Source organism: Balearica regulorum, chromosome 2 (genome assembly GCF_011004875.1).
Source record: "Balearica regulorum gibbericeps isolate bBalReg1 chromosome 2, bBalReg1.pri, whole genome shotgun sequence".
Lineage (NCBI taxonomy): Eukaryota > Metazoa > Chordata > Aves > Gruiformes > Gruidae > Balearica > Balearica regulorum.
This window is the reverse complement of record NC_046185.1, coordinates 91,826,061-91,847,463: the sequence shown is the minus strand read 5'-3', so window position 1 is coordinate 91,847,463 and position 21,403 is coordinate 91,826,061. Positions and strand designations below refer to the sequence as shown.

The window sequence follows — 21,403 nt, the reverse complement described above, 5'->3', positions numbered from 1 at the left end:
CCTATGCCACTTGAGCAAACAATCAACTAGTTTTAGAATTCTTTGTAAAGCTTACCCCAAATTAGCAAAAGCCGTTTCTTGAAGTGATGCCACACACCTGGCTACAGCCAGTGTTTTATACCTTCCCACCTTATGCCCACAATTACATAAAACACCTGATCTGCACAGAGAATCCAAAAGAATTTTATGATAATTCCAAGAATCTCTGAAGAACATAAACTGCCTTCTGAGCAGGTCTTTGAAACAAACTGTATATAGTTACAATACATAGATATCATGAAGACATTTACTTTAATATTCTGGAAGTTATTTGCTTACTAGGAACGTGTACTCCAAATGTTTGTCAGCCCTTTTTCTTGGTACTCCTTTCAGGGTTATCTTCTCAATGTGTACAGCTGAAAGAAAAACACCTTATTGTACAGACCAAAATTACAGTTTGAAAACATATCTACTTACCTAGCCACTCTGAGAATGACTGCATGCTATTTATTGACTCACACAACCCCACTCTTTTTCAGATGCTATGTTACTATAACGAACTGCAGGGGGCGGGTGAAGCCTTGTTCTCTACAAAGTATTTCTCCGGCTTGACCACAACCCCTTCACTGCAGATCACTGTGCATTACTCAAGAGCTTATTTAGACTGAAAGTCACATAAATACAACAATATAACCACTGCAAGCGGAAAGACAATGAAAGGAAGTCAAATTGCATCTTTACTCCAAGAAGTAACAAGCGCTGATAAAGGCCAGTGACAGTGCCTCCCACATCCACGGTTCTGAAACATCAAGTAGTAATGAGAGCAAACTAAGGCAGAAGAACCACATTTCTGAAAGGCACTTAGGTGGAAGGAAACACCTGCAGAAGTCCTGAAGGAGACAGAAATGAGCGTTAGCAAACAGAAAATGAAGAGGAGAAGCAAAAGGCTACTACAATCATTCTGTAAAGAGTATCATTAAATTGAACTGAAAAGGAAGAAAGGCACTTTGAACTCCTAGCTTTTTTAACCTTCCTTCCCCATAGTCTACTGTATTCAGGAATAGGCAAGCTCTGGCTGTAACTTAGTAAAAAGCAGCATCATATGACTTTCAGGGTCTGGAGATTTTCTTGAAGGCACATAACATTGTTCACGAAATACTCTGTATAAAAATGCTCATGTAGCTGAGATGGGCTTGCACTTTTCCTGCTATCCTGGCCTAAGTATTCAACAGAATTTTATTCCTTTACAAGCATGAACACATCTTCACATGTAAAAAAATTTATTTAAAAAACAGTTTGACCAGCCCCACACCATCAATGGTTCCTGACAATGCCTCTGAAACTTTTTATTTTTTTTTTTGGGGGGGGGGGGGAGGTGAGAGGAGAGTGGTGTGACCAACTAATGTTTTCCTTTCAATTTTTAACTATGTGTTTACATGGGATATATATTGGGAACTATGCATAACAATAAAAAATATTTTAAAAAATCAACCTCCTACAAGTGTGTGTTACAAAGCTTATTCTTGAAGATGAGCTAATTATCATTTCATCTAACTTTAACAAAACTCACTAAAGATCTTTAAGTTACAATTAAAGAATCATCCCCATCGAAGATGCCAATTCTAAGAAATCTAAGTATTAGCAATTTCCTTAAAGCAGTAATAAACCAGCACATAAGCGTAGTGCTACTGCTCAAGCTTCCAATTCTTTCTACTAGAAGACTAACAAATACTGAGTGTGCTGGTGTACACTGGTTGTAACCCTCTACCTGGGAGTTAGAACACTAGATGATCAGTTCATTTTTATCAGTTAATGAAGTTGAATTATTACAAAGCAAAGAAATCTCAGATGAGCTAAAGATGCCAGACAATAACATACATCTATATACTGTAAAAAGCTGAATGTTTGGTGACCTCAGTTTTTACCTGTCTGGTACAGATAAAAGCACTCTTAGAAGAACTATGGCATAACACGAGTTTTGGTGCAGTAAAGTTTCTTAATGGCCAATGTTAAAATTGATACCATTAACTGAATTGATATTCGTAAGTTAATTAAAAAGCCGATTCCAATGACTGGAACTGAGAATAGCAGCTTAAATTTTATTTCACTACATGCATATATTTAGCATACATAATTATAGTTAGGAAACTAACACCATTAACATTCACAGACAAGCTTTTCTAATGAGATTGTGTTTACTTTAAACTATTCGACATTCTCAATGCTAAATATATTTGTCCTCAAGTATAAAGAAATCTTATTACACAATGTAGTACTTTCAGCTTTCTTAACTTCTTTTTGTTGCTGTTGCCTCCATCATTATATGAAGCAATACAACAGGTAATCATCATATTAAGTGATACAACAGGTAATCACAGTGTTGTCACTGCACAGCTTTAGTTCCACAGTTTCAACAGACCACTTTAAAATTTTGTTTCCACAATCACATTTTAAATATCCTAAATGGCTAGACTGAGAAGAAATGTTTGAATATATAAGCCAATGAGGCATGTTACATCTCTGAATTTACTTTGGACACAACACATGCATTCAGGACAATTAAGTCAAGCATGTATACATGTATCCTAGTTTTGGCAGGGAAAGAGTTAATTTTCTTCCTAGCAGCTGGTATAGTGCTGTGTTTTGGATTTAGGCTGAGAATAATGTTAACACACTGATGGTTTAGTTGTTGCCAAGCAGTCAAGGACTTTTCAGCTTCTCATACTGCCCTGCCAGCAAGGAGGCTGGGGGTGCACAAGAAGCTGGGAGGGGACACAGCCAGGACAGACGACCCAAACTGGCCAAAGGGATATTCCATATCATATGACATCAGGCTCTGTACATAAACTGGGGGGGAAAACTGGCCAAGGGGGCTGCTGCTTGGGAACTGGCTGGGCATCAGTCAGCAGGTGGTGAGGAATTGCATTGTGCATCACTTGTTTTGTTGTATTGTTATTATTCCTTAATTTTCTGTCCTATTAAACTGTATTTATCTCAACCCACAAATTTTACCTCCCCCCGCAATTCTCTCTTTCATCCCACTGCAGGGGAGACGGAGTGAATGGCTGCGTGGCATTTAGCTTTCTGCCGGGCTAAACCACAACAACATGACACTGCTTCTATTGCAAGTATAAGTTAAGATTTCTAAAAATCATATTCATCACAGCTAAGAATAAAAAACATTTTTTACTATCAGTGCTATTTCTAACCCAGTAAAGAGATTTCTGTAGCGGGGACTCTCTATCACATACCTATATAACAAATATCACAAAATGATTCTGGTCCTTCACTGTAGTTTCTATCTATGGTAATACAAATGCTAAGAAGTATTTAAGCTCTTCGCTAGATTCAATTATTCAACTTTTCTGTGCTTCTGTTACTTAAATCAAGAGTGTTGCTAAAGACAGTCTCCTTTTTATGTTTCTAATTTGTGGATATGAACACTTTGAACTCTGTAAAAGGATTTGAAACAGGTTTGTTGTCTGTAATCTGCCATAATCTTTCTCTGTGTTTTTTTGCAAGGAATTAAAACTCTCAAATTGCCTGTCTTCAAAGTGTAATTAAATCTCCACAGTAGAGACAAAAGGACGTTTATGAGGACAAAAGGAATAGCAATAGTTTTCCCAGATTGCCAGCTCTTCGCTATCGGATAGCGTTGACTAATTTTGAGCAGACAAGTGATTCTCTAACCATATTGGAGAATAAAGGGTAAGAATAAATCTGTTTTCAATAATGCTCATTTCTTCAAAGAGAAAAAAGACTGTGCTGGAATTGCATGGAAGAGTTCTGTTTACACTCTGAAGCCTTGTTCTCAGTCTCCCATACAGAGCCAAAAGAAGACTCACTTCTATGGAAATCCTCTCACTTCTCCAAACTACCACTACTGAAAAACTTTCTAATACGTGGGGTTTATTTCTTTGGTTTTCAAGACTAATCAAATACAACTGAATCAAGTAGCAAAAGCTCTCCACTGTTTCACAGTATCTTCATGTTTAGTTTTGCTTCAAAAATCTTAACACCATTAATACAATTACATTAAAGTTTCTTGTTTTCTCCCAAATCCCACCTCTTTTTTCATGAGGAAGCCCATTTGCAATCAATTTTCGTGCATGCAGTCACTAATAGTTAACAGCTAACTAATGCAATCAATTTTCATGCATGCAGTCACTAACAGTTAGCAGCTAACAAGTATGACAACTTGTTATAACAAAGAAAAGACCCAGTAGGCAGCAGAGAAGTTATTATACTTACCAAGCACTGCAGTTTCTCATTCAGATGTATAGCAAGGCAGATTCAAGATTTCTACAACTCCAGGAGAGTTTAGCGTTCAAAAAAAAAAAAAAACCAAACCCTTAAAGTGTTCCTCAAAAGAAATCTCAGACAACATACCTTCTCGCTGAGGTCTATGGGAAGTCATTGGTAGTCCATCATGAGGTGCTGTGGTTCGTTCTAGCAAACTGGTCTCATTACTTGACATGCAGTCACTATGGGAAAAGTCATTCTAAATTGAGAAGGAAAAAAACAGAAGTGTCTTAATAGACCATATTATTATCAAAGCTTGCTCTAAACAGCACAAATTACAAAAATAAAGTTCCTTATTTTGCATTCTACAGGAGAAAAAACTGAAGCTCTTGACAGTGGCAAAAAGGTGGTCATTAGCCATTTCAGTTCTTACTTTCTTATTTATTTAATAAATGTCAGCTATAACCTGCAATGTTTCACTGAATTTATTTTAAAAACAGAACAGGGTAGAGGGACAGATCACATGCCTTTAGGATATCTCAAGCTGGACAATTTAAAGTCATTCACTCAGAACTTCATTGCTAATTTACTGTAGTATGAACTCTTTCAACTACTAACCTGTGAAGTCATCTACTCACTACACTCTAAATATATTCTCCTCAATTATATTCATGTCCTGTATCTTCAGCCTGCCACCTCTTCTATGTAGGAAATCATAAACAACTGTTTGGACAGTCTCTCAGGACATACGGTCCTAACAGCTAAATCCACGTACCTCTTACCAACTAAACATTCAGAATGCAACCAGCTGCCACCATCACCCTCTCTTTCATGAGAGCTCATTTCCCTCCACATTTGCCTGCAGACTTCAAAATTATATGCCAAGAATTACTATTGTTTTAATACAGTACATAAGGAGGGACAGAACAGGAAGCTGAGGTGCTTGAGTGTCCAAAGAAGAGCAACGAAGCTGGTGAAGGGTCTAAAGAACAAGTCTTGTGAGGAGCAGCTGAGGGAACTGGGGTGGTTTAGCCTGGAGAAAAGGAGGATTCACCATCCCTGGAGGTATTTAAAAGACGCGTAGACGACTGGTGCTTAGGGACGTGGTTTAGTGGTGGACTTGGCAGTGCTAGGTTTATGGTTGGACCCAATCTTAAAGGTCTTTTCCAACCAAAATGATCCTATGATTCTATGAAATCATACAACATAGATAACATGGACAGATATGTAAGTGAAGAAAGAACAAACTAGGATAACAACGATAAACTACAGAAAAGTATTAGATGAGCATGGACTTCAAGTGGTTTCTCTAGGGTAATAAGAGCCTATGTATTTTTCCCCAAATTAAGATACAACATTAATGTGTTAATTTACATGTTCTTTAATGACAAGGTCTTGTTAAAAACCCAAACTGACCAATCAAGCTAAAATTCAGAAATGTTTTTAAAAATCTAATGATTTTAGATGCCAGTTGACAAGTGTAGTTCCATATTTCAAGGAAATGACACATTGCCTGAAAAAGATACATCCACAAAGAAGCAGGAAATACTAAAAGTTACTAGCAAGTGTCTGGATTAATCTATTTTAAGTGAGGTACCTCTATTTATCTGTAACAAGTAGTATAACGTGAGCTTATGAAGTACCTAAATGCCATCAATATGCAAATACCATATTGATGGTAGCAGCGCAAAGGGAGAGGGAAGCTGGTTCTCTGTTTAGCACCACAAATCAACCAAATACTGTTTTTTATTAAGCACTGGAAGCTAAAACAGAGGGCAATTTTCTTGGGAAAGCTTTCAAAAGAAGTTAAATAGAGGACATTCAATGCACCACAAATATTTAGCAACTGGTTTGCATGAAAACTAGAAGGTAAACAAACATCTATCTTATTAGTAGCTCTAGAAAACAAAATTCCTGGGAGAAATGGATACTTTTGGAGTAGATGTATACTATATATACTATAGAAAATTCAAAGTCTGTTCTGCTCATTCAGGATGAAGAATATTGTTCCACTGAAAGACCTTCATAAAAGATGAGTGAAGGAAAAATATAAATCTTAAGACAGTACTCTTATTTTTAAATATAGGAAGCATAAGATTCTGGAAATAAGTGACAGAATACAAGTGGTTATTTTTTTCCCTGAAGGACTTGTGCAATGCAATGAGACAAATCAGCAGCCAAGACTAGTTACCTTGTTTGGTACAGAGGACCGCAAGACTGTCACAACAGGCAGACCAGAATGAGGAAGCACAGAAGTGTCAAAAGACATCGGAATCCCCTGGCAGTTTGTGAATTCTTCAATGAACTTCTTCAGATTTGAGAGATGTACCAACTAAGGCTTGCTTCATCTTACTAAACCAGTTTCACATCACCTACAGCGTGGGTACAAACTGTGGCAACTCCTAACAATACACTCAACTCATTTAGGACCCAGTAAGTATACAGACATGAAGCCTGCCCTGGATATAGCGTTAATCTAACTTTCATCAGTCACATTAGCAGCAGAACACAATTAGCATGCAAACATCTATGTGTCTTTAGACTGCACTACAGATGGTCTGAGGAACAGAACAACATTCTAGCTGTTTCATCTAAATCAGTGTCACTTTGTGTTCTACACTGAGTGTCAGTAATTTCAGGTTTCAAAGCAATCAGACTTAAAATATAGAATATGCTTTGTTTCCTCAAGATAAAACTCACACAAGTTTCTAGTTACTCTCTAAACAATCTCAGCAAACTTAACTGATCAAAACAGTATTTCATGCTTCAAACTTCTAATAAATTATGAGCACTATGTAAAGATTTGGAATAAGAAAGGAAAATAGCTGTATACCAATGAGGTAGCATTTTAACAGCTTTAGCAAATTTGCAAGTTTAGTTTAATAAAATAAATTAAGAAAAAAATCATAAGCATGCTCTGCAGAGAGCCACTTTCAGATCTCCTCAAGACTCCCATTGATACTGTTTTGTCAGACATTTCATAACAACTGTGGACATAACCAAACCCAAGTACATAAGTGTTAACTCCTGGTCATGCATTATTCACAAAACTGTTGGCATTTGAGCATTAAAGTTACCCTGTTAAAACTGTGATTCATTTAAGACTGTCCACAAAAAGCACTACTACTATAATTAACTGGCTGTGTCCAAACTACATAAGCTGTCAAGTTTAGCCCATAGTTTGGTATGAGAGTGAATGTCTTCCTGACATGAAATCAAACAACTGACTCAAGATTTCTAGAGAAGATCAATGTCAATTCTCTGGCAGAAGTAAGGTCTTCCTTAAACTACAGCCAGATGCTTTGCCAAAAGCAGCTTTGATACCTTTCTTCCACACTGCATACAGAAGACGACAGACATTTGGATTAACTCTGACAGAGGCTCTTAGACTATTCGTTTTATTTTTCTAAGATGTCTTTTTCCACCTCTGAAATCATGACTCTAAGAGCTGAAGGCAGTGTTTTTTTCATTTTAAGGAACAAGCTGAGACTTCCACCTAATCAATTACTTTTTTTTAAAAAATTCACAAATGGATCTAAAACCAATCAAATTTAAAAACTCAGACCTTCTTTTGCATTCAAAGTCAGGCTATTTGTTCTGATTAATGGAAAAATAAATTACAGTTTATTCTAATAAATAATTGCTAGTTAAGTAGCCCAAGAAATTATGAGCAGTTTTTAAAAGAGAAGTGTGGAAATAAGATTTACTTCAAAGATATATTCTGCTCAGTTCATGTCAAAGAAGCATTAAATATTACTGCTACACCTCCTAATACTAGAAAACTGCTTCTTGCCTTGCATATATATCATCTTTGTAACAGTGTTCAAATATTTTGCAGAGAATAATTCTAGAGCGGTTGGTTACTTTTCTATCCATGGCAGCATTCTGTACCAGGTGAACTACATCCACATTTGAAGGCTCCCTCTAAATTGCAAAATATTACATGGTTCAAACCTGTATGTAAACACGTCCTGACATCAATGATTTTATAAATCATTGTAACCGTTGGAAAGTTCATAATTTATTCACTTGGAAAGTTCTTCACCTAGAAAGTTAAACCAGTAGTATGTACTGCGTGTGTTCTGTGAATGATAGCTTTCACAATACCTAGTAGAACGCAGGAGGGTAATCCAGGGCAGTCATAGCTTTACCTTACAGCCTGAAAGGGTTGTTTCCATGCCAGCTCCAGATCCTATCTTAAGCTGCACAACAACTCTTCACATTTGTTGTTAACTACTGTGACAGTCATAAATACAACACAAGTAACTAGAATACAAATGGCATTGTCAGAGCAGACAACTCTAGCATGCAAGTGACCGGAAAGTCTAGGCAGTCTGGAGGCCCAATGAATTTTAAGAGTGGCATTGTGGGTTGTTACCTGGTACCAGTCACACCACAAACACAAGTCCTTTAAAACTGGGTATGCAGCCAAGGAGCTCCCGTGGATGGTCATGCTGTATAGCGCTAATTGTGCTAGTCGTTTCCTATCAATGAATAAAATGTATTCACATAACACATGCAAGTGTAAGGTTAATTCTTGCATAAGCCTTTGTCACTGTCAGGCTTTCATATGCAAGGATTCACTGCAGCTCACAGTGCTGCTGCTAATGATTAAAATACAGTGAAGCAAGAAATGTAGGTGGCCCCAAACCAGCTGCCAGATAATTAATTTGATAATCACACAGATCTTTGTGATGGACTAGAGGATTAACTACATTTCTTCTTGAAAGTGAAATGAACTAAGAGTGTGCTCTAAAAATTGTCTGTTCTCACAATCTCAATCAGAGTCTTGTAACCAAGATATCTTTCCTCATATGGTTGAAAGCAAGTACCATATTAAAAAAAAAACCCACCTATCACTTGAGATGTTTCCTAGGACTGTAAAGACAAGCACCAAATGTCTAAATTGGAGAGCCCTCCTGCTCGGAAGGATGTTGCTATGTATAACTAACATATGTGAGCTGAGCAAATCACAGCTAGTCTACATGTGACAGATGTCCAAACTCTGCCTTCTTTTAACGTAGATGGCTGATCAAAAAATGTCATGCTGGTATTGGTTTGGCAATATGTAATGAAATCTGTTACTGGATAGCCTATTAATCATTATGAGCAAATGACTAATGCACATAAGTCTTCTGATGGTTGCACTGCACTTTCATAAAAGAACTATTCATGCATCAGCTTTGATGAGCACTAACAAGGGAAACCTGTTTACAGCAGCTGGACAGCTTGATTAGTTCTACATGCCCAAATATGAAAGCTTATTTTTCTGCAAGACATCAGTAAATGTGCTGTTAGGGACAGCGCTACTTAGCCTTGCAGGCTGTGCAGATGTAAACTGGCACAGCTCACTCATTCCTGTACAAGTGGGAACTGGCAAACAAAACCAGATGAAAGAAGGCATCTTGGAAGAATCAAGGTCTAACTCATGATCACGAGTTATCAACTACAGCATCTGTACCTTAGAGAAACTGGAGTGATGTCAGAATAATCATTAATAGATGTGGTGCCAGTTACAAGATCAAAGCCATGATTTGCTTAAAACAATCCTTACCAGCTTACCACCCTTATTGCTTCACAACTGTGATATGCAGATACATAGCTATCATATGTGACACACAGCTATACAGCTACATTAGCACAAAGGCTAAACACCACCTCTCAAGAAGCAAGATTCAGCTGAAACTGCACATATGTGCTGCTGAACCCTCTTGATGACAGCAGCAGCAAAGAGGAAGCCTTCATCAAGGCTGTGTGCAACTGTATCTGCACCCTATCACCTAATTCTTGCTGTTGCTTGGATATACAGATAGAATATCCACGTCATCTTATACTTAAATGGAAATCCAGCACATGCATTTAATACTCACAAATGCAAACATACAGGGCAGCAATGCTTCAAAATCTGTTTAACATTGACTACTGTTGTTACAACAGATTGTCTCCCATGCAAAAAATCCACTACTGTCTTAGACAAGCTGCTAGCCAAATGCAAGATCAAGACTGAAGACAATTGCCCAACTGACATTACCGCTTCACTTACGCTTCAGTTTGCAAGCTCTGAACTACGCAATGGCACTGTCCGATTTGATTTGAGATGCAGAGAGCTGTCCTACAAGACTAAGAACAGAATCGGCCTCAAGATCTAAGACCACAAAAATCTACCAAACGATCTCTTTTTTGTCCACAGCCAACAAACAACTTAAATGCTTCCTCGTTATCTTTTCACATGCAGAATCAACCTCCAGAAGAATAATGCTTATTCCACACAGAATCACAGGCAAGAGAAATAGGCTGACAAGAACCTCATGAAGTTCAACAAGGGGAAGTGCAAAGTCCTGCACCTGGGGAAGAACAACTACAGGCACCACACAAGCTGGGGCCTAACCAGCTAGAAAGCAGCTTTGCAGAAAAGGACCTATACATATAAAAATGTATGTATATGTATATGTATATATGTACACATCTGAAGGGAGGGTGCAAAGAGGATGGAGCCAGGTGGTGCCCAGCAACAGGCCAAGAGGCAATGGGCACAGGCTGAAACACAGGAGATTCCCTCTGAACATCAGGAAACACTTTTTCACGATCAAGGTGACTGAGCACTGGCACAGGTTGCCCAGAGAGGCTGTGGAGTCTCCATCCTTGGAGATACTCAAAAGCCATCTGGACATGGTCCTGGGCATCCATGGCTCCAGGTGGCCCTGCTTGAGCAGGGGGAGGTGGTGGATAAGGTTACCTCCAGAGGTCCCAGCCAACCTCAGTGATTTTGCAGTTCTCTGACCAGACATAAAATCCCATAATAAGTGCAATAAAAGCCTGACTGGCTGAGCATATGATTCAAATGGATAACATGCAACTGTCCTATTAGCTTGTATTTGGTAAGCTGGACTGCACAGAGAGAACACACAGTTGCCCAAGAGTACTTTAAGGCATATTTGTTTTGTGAAACTATTTTAAGAGCTAACCTGTAAGAGGCAGAAACAAAACACTATGAGGGAGACAGAAACCTTTTGAAAAAACATCAGCTGATTCAGAGAGGAAAAGCACACCATATGACAACTTCAGCAATCACATGTTGACTAACTTGTAGGACTGTGAAATCATGATAATTTTGAGACAAAGGGCATACCAACCTCTTACGCAGTATTAACAACTTCAGCTATCAAGGCCTGTGGCAATTACACTTGAAGTACCTGACATGTCAGCTACAGCAATGATTTACAGTGGTGGGGGAATACCACACCTTGTGTTTGCTAGAAACACAGCATGTTCTTTCTCTAGGCCTCATCTGTATCTGAGCTTTTAACTGGACTTAAACCACAGTTACAGTCTAACCTAGCTAGCCCATGACAAAGTAAAAACTTGAAGCTAAAGCCAGCAATGCAACAGATCGAACGTTACTGCATCGCCAGTTGGTTGTTCATCCAAGTTTGTGTAACTTCAGTACTGTTACAATTGTCTGTTGAATAAGAAGAAAATTACCTGAATGTAATTTTCAGACTGATACAAAAATTATTCTCACAGTGGCCTAGAGTGACAGAATGATTTTAAAAAACATTTGTCCCTTAAGAGTGGTTCACTGAAATACAATCAATACTGAGAAGAGATGATGCCTTCATTACTACTTTTAACTACTGGCAGAGGGTAATATGTCATTTTGTGCAATCCTTGAACTCAAGAGGTCTAAGCAGCATAGTTTGAAAGTATTCTTTCATGTATGGCAGTTCCAAATAACAGAAAATCCCTCTGTTATGTTCTTATCTCACTCTTAAGAGACTTCCCAAGGCATTAAATCTCTTTTCACTATTAAAAGTATTTTTACTTTCTTTTCCCAAAAAGGACAAGATTAAGAGGTTGAGGAAAGGCAAGAAGCTCACGAAGGAATGCAGTTTCCAGCCAGATCTCTGAGCTTGTCCTCTGCAAGCCTTGGTCTCTGAAAGTATTAGAGGATACTACAGAAATTCACGAAGCCTTGGAGGAAAAGTAAATATTTAGTATTAATTATAGTTAATGAAAATCAACTGCAGTGTTTTCTAGGGCAACTAGACACTGATATGGGCAAGTAAGTGAGGTGACAGAGATTTAAGTAGACAGAATCCTACAGACTTGAGTGGTTTCATAGATACAGCCATCTTACTGCTGCTGTCTGCACTTTTTTCTGTAGATTTTTTAGAAAGAGCTGAGAGTCCTCAGTACTCCAAGCCCAGTGAGATGCTGCTATCTACAAATAAGTCAACATTGGGCAGCACTGAAAATGGGACCACAGCTAAACAACAGTAATCTAAATGCAAGCATTAGGAAGTAATGGGTATATTTTCACTTCCCCCAGTGCTCATTTAATATGTTGGAGAAGAAAGTGGCATGTAAAACAGCGAGGCTGATTAACCCTGGTATAAAGGACTGGGTAAGGCTACAAACTTGTCTTGTCCTAACACCTCCTATTTAGAGCTGAATGACCAGAACAACTGAGAGAAGTTAAAGTTTTTACTCCGTAATTTCCTGAAGCATTAGCATGCACGTTTAGACAGAAGTCTTTCATTTTAGGCATTGTCTTTTATGTAGTTAGGACTTCCTTTCCAGAAGACTTCCAGTAATGTTTCTGGAAATCCTTAACTCCTGTTTGGAGTCAGAGAAATTCCTATTCAGAAACAAGGGTGTTGGTTCACGGAGGGAGCCAGAATACTTTTTACCTCAGTATGCAAAACTTGTAAACCATCAGTATTTTCCTGGAGCATACCACCATTTAAAAGATCTTTGGCAGGAGTAAAATGATATTTTTTAATCTTTCTGTCTCTTATTTAAACCAGGCTCTGAAGACACACTTTCCCTTGTACTCTTAAGACACTAAAAAGAGTACACTGCAGCTTCAAAATGGGATTGCCTGTATTTTTGTTCCTACAGACAAAGCTCTTAGTTTCTAAAATTAAGTTCTCCTACCTTGTTCTGCTGCAAATAACTGAAGATCAATCATAAAAGCACTCTTCTAATTTGTAGACAAAATATCCTATAAATAGAAGCTAAGAAAAATACTCTGTAAATAGAAACTTTCCCTTTGTAAGTAGAGACTTTTTCTGTAACGAATCCTCCAGCCAGCTAATTAGAATACTATTCAGCAAACCATTATCTCCAGGAGATTGCTTATTTCAACAGAACTTTAGTTCTATTACTGTCAAGTATGCCTGATTAAATGTCCTAGCATCTAACACAAGTCACATTTATTATGTTAGCACATACTCAGACCTGCAGTGTTTCAGCATTCTGATCTCAGATCTTGGATGGGATGGAGCAAGATAGGCAATAAAGTCATAGACTCATAGAATGGGTTGGGTTGGAAGGGACCCCAAAGACAATTTAGTTCCAACCCCCCTGCCATGGGCAGGGACACCCTCTGCTAGACCACATTGCCCAAAGCCCCATCCAACCTGGCCTTAAACACTTCCAGGGGAGGGGGGAGCCACAATCGCTCTGGGCAACCTATACTGTTACCTCACCACTCTAACAGTAAAGAATTTCTTCCTAACATCTGATCTAAATCGACCCTCTTTCAGTTTAAAGCCATTACCCTTTGTGCTATCACTCCATGCCCTTGTAAACAGTCCCTCTCCAGCTTTCCTGTAGGCCCCCTTTAGGTACTGGAAGGCTGCTGTAAGGTCTCCCCAGAGCCTTCTCTTCTCCAGGCTGAACAACCCCAACTCTCTCAGCCTGCCCTCCTAGGAGAGGTGCTCCAGCCCTCTGATCATCTTTGTGGCCCTCCTCCGGACTCGCTCCAACAGCTCCATGTCTTTCTTGCACTGAGGACCCCAGAGCTAGGTACAGTACTCCAGGTGGGGTCTCACAAGAGCAGAGTAGAGGGGCAGGATCACCTCCCTCGACCTGCTGGTCATGCTTCTTCTGACGCAACTCAGGATATGGTTGGCTTTCTGGGCTGCAAGTGCACATTGCTGGCTCATCAACCAACACCCCCTTCTCCTCAGGGCTGCTCTCAATCCATTCTCCACCCAGCCTGCAGTTGTGCTTGGGATTGCCCTGACCCATGTGCAGGACCTTGCACTTGGCCTTCTTGAACTTCATGCGGTTTGCACGGGCCCACCTCTCAAGCCTGTCGAGGTCCCTCTGGACAGCATCCCTTGCCTCTAGCGTGTCAGTCGCACCACACAGCTTGGTGTCATCAGCAAACTTGCTAAGGGTGCACTCAATCCTACTGTCCATGTCGCTGACAAAGATGTTAAACAGCACCAGTCCCAGTACCGGCCCCTGAGGAATGCTACTTGTCACTGGGCTCCACTCGGACATCCAGCCATTGACCGCAACTCTGAGCGTGACCATTCAGCCAATTCCTTATCCACCAAGTGGTCCATCCATCAAATCCATGTTCTCCAATTTAGAGACAAGGATGTCGTGCTTTGCACAACTCCAGGTAGATGACATCAGTTGCTCTCCTCTTATCGATCAACACTGTAACCCTGTCGTAGAAGGCCACCAAATTTGTCAGGCACGATTTACCCTTAGTGAAGCCATGTTAGCTGTCACCAATCACCTCCTTATTTTCCACGTGCCTGAGTATAGTTTCCAGGAGGATCTGCTCCATGATCCTGCTGGGCACCGAGGTGAGACTGACCGGCCTGTAGTTCTGTCTTCCTTTCTTCCCTTTTTAAAAATGGAGGTTATGTTTCCCCTTTTCCAGTCAGTGAGAACTTCACCAAACTGCAACGACTTCTCAAATATGATGGATAACAGCTTAGCAACTTCATCTGCCAGTTCCCTCAGGACCCACAGATGCATCTCATCAGGTCCCACGGATTTGTGCACCTTCAGGTTCCTTAGATGGTCTCATACCTCATCTTCTCCTACAGTGGGTGCTTCTTCATTCTCCCAGTCCCTGCCTTTGCCTTCTATGACTTGGGTGGTGTGGCTAGAGCACTTGCTGGTGAAGACTGAGGCAAAAAAGTTGTTAAGTACCTCAGCCTTCCCCATATCCTGGGTAAGCAGGTCTCCCATTTCCTTCTGGACAGGGCCCACATTTTCCCTAGTCTTCCTTTTATCACTGATGTACCTATAGAAGCTTTGACACTGATGCCCTTATGAAACAAATATAATCAACACAAGAATTAAGCTATGTGTTCTGTTACTTAAACCAATATATATAGTGGTACCAGCAGACTCTTTGCACATGAATGCTTGTTCTATGACTACAGATGTGAATGCTGCTGATTTATTCTTATACTTCAGCTTTAGATTCAATGTTCACATTCTGCACAGCTTAATGTACCAATGACTTTTTTTCCCAAAAGCTATTAGAAACTACACTTTCATTTAAAAATCTGCAAATAGTATCAAGTGTTTCTACCTTAAGTAAAACCAAAAGTATTTCAGAACACTTTCTTAAAGAAACAAAGTTTATGCCATTATAAGGCAATCTACTTCTGCCCATCCCATTCCAGCAGTCCTATCTCCTACAACTTTTGAATTTATCAGCCAAATCTGTTAAAATGTATCACTAACAAATGTTAAGTTCTTAAAGGATCATTAAAATAGGAGACCAAAAAAGAGCAGCAATCCTATTAATCCTTTGTCAAAAGCAATTTTAATGTAAGCTCAATCTTATCAGACAGCACAGATTCTATCCAGAAAACATAATCCCAATCATGGGAAAAAAGTAAACTTCTTTATGTTCTAGTAAATCACCTACAAATTCTTTGCAGGTGAGCCTCTTGTGCTATGTTGTTCATTACAGCTACATGTTATAGCTCCTTGATGCCTCAAACCAAGCCATTTTGTTAGATACGGCACATGCAGTAACACAGGCCTTACCCTAAGGAATTCAGAATCTAAACTTGACAAATAAAACTACCCCGTTCAATTCCAGGTCTGAACTCCATCACCTCTGTAGGTTGATTTCACATTGCCATTGCTTGCCACAGGCACCTATTATTTCATGGGTGATGTGAACAACAGCTCTCCTACCATCTTCAGGCTGTTCAGAAGACCATTAAGGAAGACCAGAGCTGAGCTGGCAGCTTCTCAGCACAGAACTTCTCCTGTGGTTTATCTGTTCGATAAACCAGGCACACCACAGCCCCTCTCGGGACAGGCCGCACTTGCGGCCAAGCCTTGCCCCAGGGTGTTCCCACGCCCCAGGCTTCTCCCACCAGCAACAGGGCCGCGGGATCTCCAGCGCTCCGGGCAGGGACAGCTCCCCGCACCACGGACCCGAACGGGCGCGGCGGGGCCCCGGCGGCGCGCGAGGGAGGGGGGCGGCGGGGCTTTCCTCCTCCCTCCCATTGGTCGGCCGGGAGCGCGGGCCCCCTCCAACCCCCGGGGCGGCGGGACCGGGCGCCGCTACGTGGGTGCGGAACGACCGAGACCGTTCTCGTTATGCAACAGAGGGCGCGTCCCCTCCCCCGGCGGGACCGAGAGGAAACCGCCCTGCGGGCACGTGACCAGGAGCGCAGGCTCCGCCGCCGCCATCTTGACTGGGGGCGGGAAGCAGCCGTGACCATTAGTCACCGGATCCCTGCTCGAGGAGGGGTCTCGCGGAGCGGCTCGTCGGGGGGACCTGCCCCTTCGCCTCCACCGGGATGGCGGCGGAAGGGCCGAGGGGAGCAGGGGCTGTGCCCTCAGGGGGCGGGGACGCACCATGATCGATCCCTCCTCCCCGCAAACAAAGCGAGAGGTCACCCCCTCCCCCCGGCCGTTCTCAGGCCGGGAAAGGGGAGAGGCCTCCGGGCCGTTACGGTGCTCTTTGTGTTGGGGTTCCCCCCCCCCCCCCCGCCCCTTATCGGTTCTTCTGCCCCCGCAGAACGTGGCTGTCCCTATTTAATAGGGGAAGAGAAAGTTCAAGTACTCCTTCCAGGTGCGGCCATTGCAAAACGTGACAGGAACCGCCTGCTCCGGGCATTTCCCGTGCCGCCGTGAGGGGCGGCAGCAAGGCGGACGGCGGGCTGGCCCTGGGGGCACGGCCCAGGGCACGGCGAGCATCACAAGGGCGGGAGGAAAAGCTGCGTGTGCTGCGCGGCCGCTGCCTGCACGGCCACAGAGCCGGTTATAGCCTAAGAGGGAGCCCAGCCCTTCTGACCCGGGGCCAGCCCAAGAAAAATTCAAAGAGGTCTTTATGAACCGTTTTAGTTCACAAATTCAAAGCCCTGAAGGCACTTAAATTTCAGAGATTAAAGGAGGATAAAAAGCCTGTGGACGCCCGACAGGATTTTAAATCAAATCCAATTTAAAAGTACAGCTACGTTTTGCCAGGGAAGTCTTTAACCGTGCTACTAACTCCATTTCCTCTAGCATCTTACCTGCGAGGGTCCCACCACTACCCCTGTGAACGTGAACTGAAAACACTCAGCAGAAACCCATCAATCCCTCTGTTCCTTGCCAGCCGTAATTTCCCAGAAGAGGCTCTGCTGTATTTACAATTTAACCATTAAGAAAGGGAAAAAAAAAGCCTACAGAAGGGATGTAGTTTCAGTCCTGCGTGGACTAGGGAATATGTGATGTGCATGTTCAGCCAAGCAGATTCTGGTCTCTTGGTGTCCCCGGAGTAAACAAAACCACCACAACTTGGAAGGCTGCTTTTATGCCAAAGCCAGAATGCTGCACAACACAGACTTCAATTCCAGTAGTCATGAGAGCCTGATCTTCTAATGCATTCGGCGGGACACACTGAGCAGCTACAACTGATGTGCCAGTTTCAGGCAGGAGGTATGTTTCCAGTTAGTGGCACTTCAAACCCAGCAACAACGGTGTCCAGTCTTACCACTTCCTGCAACTCGATCTTTTCCCCCTAAAGATGGACTTCCAGGATTCATTTTGGGATAGAGCTAGACTTGATGCAAGTCAAAGAGCCAAAACAAACACTTTTTGGACTTAATGCTATGAATTCATTATGATTTCAGTACTGTAACATCTACCCGCTAGTTTATGACCTGCCAAAAGTGCTTTGGCCTTAAAATGATACAAGCATTTACTTGATGTATTCAAAGGCTTAGAAATTCACCCCCATCTCCTCTGAACACTCCTCAAGACCATATCCCATCTTTACTAAACAGGAAAAGGGCCATTGCTTTTGCATGGCAGGCAACGTAAAAGAGTTTTCTAGGAGCGGCACTGCAAGTAAACTTAGAAACAAAACCCCAAACCCCCAACCCTTACTGTTTTGTACCTTTTTCTGTTAAGTACCCGATGCAAACCTCATGTGTGCAGGTGAACAGCATTATAAACACCTATCTTCCAGCCCTTTCTTCCCCTTTGCAGGAGAGGCCATCTATAGACCAAAAACTGCAGAGCTCCAAGATGATGCCTTGGTTGCATAAATATGGGGCAGATTTTAAAGCCAGCGCTTGTGAAGAGGGCAGCAATGAATGGCACTGGGGGAAAACCCAAGTTTAAACATAGCTGCTGCACAGGAGAATGCTTCAGTGCCACTCACTGAAAATCTTCATTCTCGGTGACAGCCACGTTCTAGCAACAAGTGGCACATCTGCTTTCAAGATGTGCTTTGCTGTTTCCTGACAGGCACCCAGAAAACCAGTTTTTCTCTGAACAGAAGCTCCAGTTGTGACATTTTCCTTTGCTCCTTTAATAGAACGATTACCACCCCTTCCCAAACATCTTCCGCCACATTACTGAACATGGCTTTTCAGAGAGAATCAGCCTTAGAGCAGCCAACCCCTGACTGCTGCCCTGATCCTTGCCAAGTCCAAGCCTAAGTCTCATTTGGGGGGGGGGGGGGGGGGGGGGGGGGGGGGCGGGGGGAGCAGGTTCCATATAAAAAATATTTCAATGCATTCTACTGTTTTAAACCTCTAGAGAACACTCTTTCAGAGTCCGTATGGTCTCTATCTAGCATTATTATTATTTTTACAAGTTTAGTTAAGCTATTGCTTGTACTTCTGGACAGTACAACTTCTTCAGTGGCCTATAGCATACAAGGCACCCAGTCAAGCCGTAGCCGCACTCTGCACCGTGTGCTCCAGCAAGGCAGGATTCAAAAAGCAGTGCTCCAAAAAGCATGGCAGGCTAGAAAAAGAAGTCCTCCCTCCCCGATTCTACTACGTCATAGTCACTGTTACGTCGTCGCAACAAGAAATTCGTACTAGAAACTCCAGCAGCTATGGGGGTGGCCGGGGCCTACACTGCTGGGGGGGGGGGGGGAGAGAGAAATAGAACAAGCAGCGAGGCAAGACAGGAGGGGCCACATCCCAGTGGGGGGCTCCGGGGAAAGGCAGGGGCCGCCCTCAGCTCCTCGAAAATCGGGAGGGGGTGAAGGAGGGAGGAGGAAACCGCCTGATGAGATGGCGCAGCTGGAAGAGACCAGGACGCGGCGTTACCTGGGCTTGGTGGCGGCCGAAGCCCTCCTCTTCCTGGTCCCCGCATAAGGCCCTCCGCAGCCGCTCCAGGTGCTCCCGCAGGGTGACCCGCTGGTGGAAGGAAAAGGCCGGGTGCAGCGAGGCCATGGTGAAGAGCAGGAGCAGCTCTTCCTGCGCGCCGAAGCCCAGGCCCTGGGCGGCGGGGAGGCTGGCCTGCCCGTTTTCTCCAGCTCCGTCCATCACTACCATCACGTCCTCCTCCTCGGCCCCCTCCTCCTCGGCAGCGCCCGCTTGGGGCCGCCGCGCCGGGCAGCTCTGCAGGATGGAGTCCACCTGGGGCAGGAGGCGGTGGAGGCGGCCGGCGGCCTCGCGGTTCTCGGAGCCCAACAGGGCCAGGTAGACGATGAGCTTGGAGCGCACAGCCGGGTCGCGGAAGTCGCCGAGCTGCCCGGGGTCGCTGAGCCCGTTGGCCTTCGCCTCCGAATCGCGGAGGCAGTGGTAGTCCTTGCGGGCCAGGTCTTCCAGGCAGGAGCCCAGGAACCGCAGCTCCAACGGGTTGCACAGGTCCAGCAGCCCCACCATGAACTCCAGCCGCTGCGCCGAGCCCAGCACCAGCCCAAACCACTCGTACACCGTCTCCTTGTCGGTGCGGGCCGCCGCCGACCCGGGCCCGCCGCCGCCCGGAGCGGTGAGCGCGGCGGGGGGGGGCGGCGGGCCAGGCCCGGGCCCAGGCCCCGGCCCCAAGCCGTGCAGCTGGCTCGGCCTCTCCAGCCCGCACCCCCTTCCCGCGGCGGCGCCCCCGCGGGCCGGCGCCCGGGGCACCTGCTGCAGCTGGAGGTGACAGTCCAGGGCACCGCCGGGCTCCTTCAGCCCCAGCCCCGTGGCTGCCGCCTCTTCCACCGCCGCCGCCGCCTTGTGGCTCGTCTGCTTCAGGGGCAGCTTCATCTTCAGCATCCTCGGCACGGGGGGGACGCGAGCATCCGACAGGGCCCGGCTCCGGGACGGGGCCCTGCCCGGCGGCGCGGGGTCGGAGAGACGGGACGGGGGACTGACGCGGCGCGGCCGGCGGTCAGGAAGAGCCGCTCATGCTGCCGCGGCCCTGCCGGCGCGGGAGAGGCGCGCGCAGGGGCAACGGTCCCGGCGTGTGCGCGCGTGGGGAGTGGGCGGGAGGGTGGGGGCAGGGCGGGCCTCGCTCGCGGCGGCGTCTGCGGCTCCCGCAGCGGTTCCCCCTCCCCCCTTCCCCAGCGCCTGTGCGCGCGCCCGGCGGCCCTCGTGCGCGCGCGCAGAGCCGGAGGCGGCCGTCGGCGCTCGCGGCCCCGGCCGGCGCGGACTGAGCCCGAGCTCCCGGCGGGGTGGGGGGGGGGGCGGCAGGGCAGGGGAACACGGCCGAGAGGGGGCGGGCGGAGCGAGCCTCTCCGCCTATCGGTGCCGTCGACGTCAGCGCGCTCGCGGGCGTGCGCGGCGCCCGTCGCCGGGGCCTGGCCGGGGCGGGGCGGGGCGGTGCTGCGCGGCGGTGTGCTGCGGTGTGCTGCGCGCGGTGGGCCCGGGCCTGCAGCAGCCGCCCCGCCCGAGCCTGGGCGGGGGAGCCGGGGCCGGGTTCCCCTCTGCGCCCGGCGGCACCGGCGCCCAGATCGTGAGCAGGCGGAGGCTGCCTCCTCCGCGGGCGCAGCAGCTCAGCTCGCTCCCTGTCGCCCGGCAGAGCCGGGGCCGAGGACTCGCTGCCGCTCGCACTCGGGCCGCGGCCTCCTGGAGGTGAGGCGGCCCTCGCTTCCCCGGCTGGGGCTGCTTCCCGCCTCCTTATGAGGTCAAAGCGGTGTCGCTTGACCGCGGGCCGCGGGGACTGAGCTGGGCGGTTCCCCCGGCCCCAGCGCGGC

At 45.0% G+C, this 21,403-nt stretch overlaps 1 protein-coding gene across 4 annotated transcripts in view; it reads right to left on the bottom strand.

Moving 5' to 3' along the window:
- Positions 1 to 20,778, bottom strand: part of ZCCHC2 (zinc finger CCHC-type containing 2) — a 45,823-nt gene extending 25,045 nt beyond the window's left edge. For 2 of the 4 annotated variants that reach the window (XM_075744886.1, XM_075744889.1), the window contains exons 1-3: positions 19,551 to 20,775; positions 4,369 to 4,480; positions 319 to 395 (exon numbers count right to left, since the gene is read on the bottom strand). In XM_075744886.1, coding sequence (XP_075601001.1) covers positions 319 to 395; positions 4,369 to 4,480; positions 19,551 to 20,483 — 1,122 coding nt within the window. In that variant the 5' untranslated portion in view covers positions 20,484 to 20,775. Of the gene's footprint in view, positions 1 to 318; positions 396 to 4,368; positions 4,481 to 19,550 lie in introns of all 4 variants that reach the window. The other 2 variants (XM_075744887.1, XM_075744890.1) reach the window with 2 other exon arrangements.
- Positions 20,779 to 21,403: the final 625 nt, after the last annotated feature.